The 6283-nt window shown below is 44.0% G+C and overlaps 1 protein-coding gene across 2 annotated transcripts in view; it reads left to right on the top strand.

Moving 5' to 3' along the window:
• The first annotated feature begins 3345 nt into the window (after window positions 1–3345).
• Window positions 3346–6283, top strand: part of SLC17A5 (solute carrier family 17 member 5) — a 48424-nt gene continuing 45486 nt past the window's right edge. For both annotated transcript variants that reach the window (XM_068551615.1, XM_068551614.1), the window contains exon 1: window positions 3346–3551. In XM_068551615.1, the coding sequence (XP_068407716.1) occupies window positions 3458–3551 (94 nt within the window). In that variant the 5' untranslated portion in view covers window positions 3346–3457. The remainder of the gene's footprint in view (window positions 3552–6283) is intronic.

The raw sequence follows: 6283 nt of genomic DNA, 5'->3' as shown, positions 1-6283 counted from the left end.
GAAAAAAATGGAACGGGAGGGGGAAAAAAAGAGGAACTTGAGGAAAACCCTGACAAACACCATCTTAGGCACGTGATGAAGTTTAACACCACCAGTGATAACCATCAATGATAAGTTATGTTGACAGCATATTCCCTTGAAACTATGTGATGAGGATGGCACTTTACCTCTGTGGTCTTTAACCCCATAACCCCAGTGTAATTATAATAAAAACATCGAACAAATTCAAATTGGGAGCCTTTCTACAAAACCTACCAGTACTCTACAAAACTTTCAAGATCAGCAAAAACAAGGAAGGTCTGAGAAACTGTCAGTCTACAGGAGCCCAGTGAGACACAATGCCTAAATACAATATAATGTGGCATCCTGGATGGAATCCTGGGACAGAAAAAGAACATTAGGTAAAAACTAAATAAATCTGAATATAAAGTATGAACTTCCATTAACAATAACCTATCAGGGCTTCCCCGGTCGCGCAGTGGTTAAGAATCCACCTGCTAATGCAGGGGTCACGGGTTTGAGCCCTGGTCCAGGAAGATCCCACATGCCGCGGAGCAACTAAGCCCGTGTGCCACAACTACTGAGCCCATGTGCCACAACTACTGAAGCCTGCGTGCCTAGAGCCCGTGCTCCGCAACAAGAGAAGCCACCACAATGAGAAGCCCGTACACTGCAACGAAGAGTAGCCCCCGCTCAGTGCAACTAGAGAAAGCCCGCGCGCAGCAACAAAGACCCAATGCAGCCAAAAATAAATAAATAAATTTATAAAAAAACAAAAAACAAAAAAACCAATAATCTATCAGGGACTTCCCTGGTGGCACAGTGGTTAGGAGTCCACCTGCCAGTGCAGGGGGACACGGGTTCGAGCCCTGGACTGGGAAGATCCCACATGCCGCAGAGCAACTGGGCCCATGTGCCACAACTACTGAGCCCACATGCCACAACTACTGAAGCCCACGCCTAGAGCTCGTGCTCTGCAACAAGAGAAGCCACCGCAATGAGAAGGCCACGCACCACAAAAAAGAGTAGCCCCAGCTCGCAGCAATTAGAGAAAGCCCGCGTGTAGCAATGAAGACCCAATGCAGTCAAAGATAAATAAATAAATGTATTAAAAAAAAAATCTATCAATATTGGCTAATTAGTTGTGATCATGTATCATACTAATGTAAGACCTTAGCAACAGGTCAAACAAGGCAAAGGGTATGAAAAACTCTCTGGACTATCTCTACAGCTTTTCTGTAAACTTAAAACTTCTAAAATAAAAAGTGTGGGTTTTTGTTTTTTTTTTTTACAGGACCTCCTGTGGTTTGAAATATTTCAAGTCTGTTGGAATCTTTATTCCCTGGTTCAAGTCTTTTATAACCTTGCTACTCAAAATGTGGTCACCTGTGAGCTTCCTAACAATACAGAATCTCAGGCCCATCCCAGATATACTAGTCAGGGCCCACCAGAGAAACAGAACCAATAGTGTGTGTGTGTGCGTGCAGGCACATAATAAGAATTATAAGGAAATGGCTAAAAAGAATTATAAGGAAATGGCTCGTGCAATTATGAAGGCTGGCCAGTCTAAATCTGCAGTGTAGCCTGGCAGCCTAGAGACCCATGGCGCAAATGAAGTCTGAAGGCAGTCTGCTAGAGAATCCCCCCCTTGCTCAGAGGGCAGGTCTTTTATTCAGGCCTTAGATTAATGGAATAAGGTCTACTCACATTACAGAGGGCAATCTGCTTCAACAATTTAAATGTTAACCTCATCCAAAAGCACCCTCCAAGTAGATACATAAAATTAACTGTCACCGAATACTGTTATCACTTATATGTAGAATCTAAAGAATAAAACAAACAAATGAATACAACAAAACAGAAGTAGACTCACAGATATAGAGAACAAACTAGTGGTTACCAGTGGGGAGAGGGAAGGGCAGAGGGACAAGATAGAGGTAGGGAGTTAAGAGATACAAACTACTATGTATAATATAAATAAGCTACAAGGATACATTGTACAGCACAGGAAATATAACCAATATTTTATAATAACTTTAAATGGAGTATAATCTATAAAAATTTTGAATCACTATGTTGTATACCTGAAACTAATATATTGTAAATCAATTAAACCTCAATTTTTTAGAAATCAATGTAATTTACAATATCATATTAACAAATTAAAAAATAAAAACCAAACAATGATTTTTTAAAAGTTTTTAATTAACTGTCATACCACACCTGATAAATCTGAACCTGAATTTTAAAAGGAACTGCCTGGTGATTTCCTACATTCAAGTTTAAGGGGCGTTGCTCTACAAGATTCCTGAAGGGCCAGAATCCTCCTCGGACAGTTTAAATCTCATACATGATCATTTCAGTAACTCAGAAACAAGGCTTGATTTGTCCTCCTTGCAACGTGATGACCTTGCTAGCATTTACCGATCTGGAGGTTACGGATGCCTCCAGCAGTCGCTGCCACCCTCCCCTCCGGACAAGTTTGACCCTCTCATTTGTTCCCACGTGGACCTCACCAAGCCTCTGACCTGGCTCATTTAACTGCTGGCTTGTGGGTTTCTTCCCTGCTGCAATGAACTCCCCAAGGGCACCTACCGTATCTCATTTTCCCCTTCATCTCCAGTTCTTTATTACCCACAGAGAAACTGCCTGTGGTCAGAAGAGGTATGTCCCACTCCCACCCCCTCCCCGCAAGGCCAGGCTAGTGCATTTTCCTAGCGCTTCTACCTTAGAGTCAGCAAATGCCAGGAGAACCTGTTCGATTTAGACCTGTGGAGACATACGTCTGATGATTCTATAGAGTGAACCATATGAAACTGCTGATACTGGGTTATTTTGACCTACAAAGTAGGCAATTACATAGGACCCAACAATATGTTTCTATTGCCCGTTTTTCCGCCTCAACGGGTATCCTAGAGACAATATGCTGTCACGGGCAGACAGTACCAGGGTTGCTAATATTCACGGCAATTTACTACTATAACTGAACGTCAAATACAAAACATCCACTCCAAGTTCGGTCTAAGCCCTCCCCTCAATTATGCACGATGTAAGCCCCTGCCGCCCGCCTCAAGGTTCCCAGTCACCCCTGCTCCCTGAGCTCCTTGTAAAGGGAGCGCCAGGGAGGGGAACGCTCTTCCTTAGAACACCAGCGACCCGGCGGGCCGGCTACCCAGGCGTCCACCGCGCCGCTGCGAGCCCGGACGCCCGAAGCCCGCCGTCTCCACCCAACCGGCTGCCGAGTAGCCGCAACCCAAGATGGCGACAGGGGCGGAGTCTGCGTAGCCGCCCCTGGGCGGGGCCCGAGGCAAGACGTGGCCGAGGGGCGGTGCCAGGCCGGGGGCGGTGCCAGCGGCACAGCTCGGCCCGGCCGCCTCGGCCCGGGGGGATCTGCGGCTGTTCAGTCTGAGTTTTCTTCTCCGCTGGGTGGTCGGTGCCGCAGCTCCTTGGAGACGTCATGAAGTCCCCGGTTCCGGACCTGGCCCCGAGCGACGGCGAGGAGGGCGAGGACCGCACGCCGCTCTTGCAGCGCGCCCCGCGGGCGGAAACCGGTAAGCAGCTGAGAGAACCAGGGGCTTCGGGCGGGAGGCGGTCCCAAGGTAGAGGGTGTCCAGAGCTGCTTAAGCGCGAGGGGACTGAGAACGGGGAGCCCCCGTTCAGGTTCAGGACCCCACTCACCCCCCGCCTTCTCGGGTGCCCAGAAGCAGCTCTGGGGCCCAGGAGGCGGGCTGGACCGTGAGGCCGGGCCGGGTCGGGCGGAGGCTCGGGCGGGACCTCTGCAGGTGCAGCCCCGGGGACCTCGGCAGTTGCAGCCCCGGGGGCCTCGGCAGGTACAGCCCCGGGGGCCTCGGCAGGTACAGCCCCGGGAGCCTCGGCAGGTGCAGCCGGCGGGCCCGAGCGGGGAGCTGCTGGGCGCCGGCGGCGCTGGGCTCCCGGCGATTTTCGGTAGTATTGAGCCGGGGACCCTGTGGAAGAACGAACTGGGGGAGAATCTTGAAATCAGTGGGCAGAGGGCGGAGGGGAGGACCCCCTAGAAGAGCGAACTGGGGAGAAACCTGCAATTGAAGGATAGAGGGCGGGACGGAGCCGCGGGCTCTTCCTCCGTGTCACTGCCAGGTTGCCCCAGCTGCTCGCCCTCCAGCACGTGATCTGGTAGCTGGCTCCCTGGGCGTGAAGAGGAGACACAAAAAAGGACTGAGGTTAACATTTGTGAGTATGCGGAGGAAAATTATTGGATAACCCAGCGAATATCTTGAAATTGTGCAGTAAGAGATTAAAAGTACTGCATACATTTTTTTTTCCCTGTATAGCTGTCTACGATTAAGTTTCAGCAGTCTACGACTTAAGTTAGGAAACAGGTTATCGTCAAGATAGGCTGTTGATAGAGCACTAAGATAATTTGAACAAAGTCTTGCAACAAATGGAAAAGGAGTTACTTCACAATGCATCTTCCCTGAATTTGGGGAAATTAAAATATTTTGCTCTACTTCTTTAAAACAAATTAAAACTAAAGAATAAATCAGTTTGCATGCATTATATAGTTTCAAAGATGTGTGCATGAGAAACAGAGTTGAATTCGAAATTTGACTTTTCCTGACCAAGAACAGTACAATCCTGTGGTGTCTTCTAAATTTGTTTTTATCATTACCAGATGGTGGCAGTAGAGGTGGTAACATTATAGCTCTATCTGGCAACTGGGAGCTTATTTTTGTGCGCGCTCAATGTAAACACTGTACCATAGTGCCATTTTACCTGGAAGTCAGACTTAGTTCCATAAACTGATCTTTTTCTATGGCATATGAGTTAGATTTCTATAATCCTCTTCTGCAAAATAATCTAGTTTGTAAATACAGAAATAATAAAGATATTCCCTAGAGACTACTATATTCTGTTGCAATTGGGAAACATATATAAATATAATCAAACTTTAGCTCAAATGTTAAACGTCATTAGTTGTCAGGAAAATGCAGATTAAAACCGCAGCGAGCCATTACACACTTACTAGAATGGCTAAAGTTAAAATGGCTGAAGATACCAAATATTGGCCAACATACGGAATAACTAGAACTCTCATATTTTGCTTGTAAGAGTGTAAAATGGTACAACTACTTTGGAAAACTGGCAATCTATTTTAAAGTTAAACATACATTACCATAATACCAGACAATGTTTATAGCAGCTTTAATTCATAATAGTAAAAAACTGGAAACAACGTATCCATCAGTTCATCAGCAGGTGAATGGATAAACAAATTGTGGTATATTCATGCATACTCAGTGATATTATAAAAAGAAATTACTGATACATATAACAACGTGGATAGATCTCAGACACAAAAGAAACCACCGTATTAATGCATGACTCCATCAGTATGAAGTTCTAAACAAGCAGAACTAATCTGTAATAACAGGAAGCAGATCAGTGGTTGCCTGGAAGCTACAGGCAGGAAAGAATTGCCTGCAGAGGCACTAGGGTACTTTTTGGGGTACAAGATGCAGATGGAAAAGTTCTGCAGCTTGACTAGGATTGACAGATGTATACATTTGTCAAAATTCACCAAACTGTACGCTTGAAATGGGAGCATTTTATTGTATGTAAAATATACCTCAATAAAGTAGATTGAAAAAGAAAAAAATTAACTCATTCCTTTTAAAAACAATCCCTGCTTGATTCATGGGTTGAGTGTATAGATCTTAGCCCTGTTCCTCATGCCTTGAGGTGGCTGTCTTCATTTTAACCATTTTCCTTCTTATTTTTACTCTTTACATACCACTGGAGAGCAAAAGTGAAGTAAAAATAGCAGCAACACATTTTTTTTTTGCTATTTAAAATATGATAAGGGTTTTAGAGAAGAGGAGCCTGCCGTTATAGGGTATTGCATTAGTCAACAATATTTTAAATTAAGCTCTGTGTCTGGGGTGCTGGGAGTAGAAGGACAAGAGAGGAGCACCAGGAGAAGGGAATGGGGAAAACAAAGATGGATGTAACAGCTTTATAAGAGGCACCAGGTATTACCTCATTTTCTCTCAGTAGTGCCCTTTGTCCTAGCTTTAGTAATAATATTACCATGTACATCTAATAGGAGAAACACGATGACCATTATATTTTATATATGTTTTTATTTAATAATATATATTATATATTATTATTTATTATATATTATATATAATATATAATAATATATTATATAATTATATTATATTATTATATTATATTATAATTATATATATTATATATAATATAATAATATATATTATTTATTTTTATTTAGTTATATTTTTTA

This window comes from Eschrichtius robustus, chromosome 9 (genome assembly GCF_028021215.1).
Source record: "Eschrichtius robustus isolate mEscRob2 chromosome 9, mEscRob2.pri, whole genome shotgun sequence".
NCBI lineage: Eukaryota > Metazoa > Chordata > Mammalia > Artiodactyla > Eschrichtiidae > Eschrichtius > Eschrichtius robustus.
This window is presented reverse-complemented; position numbering and strand designations above follow the sequence as displayed.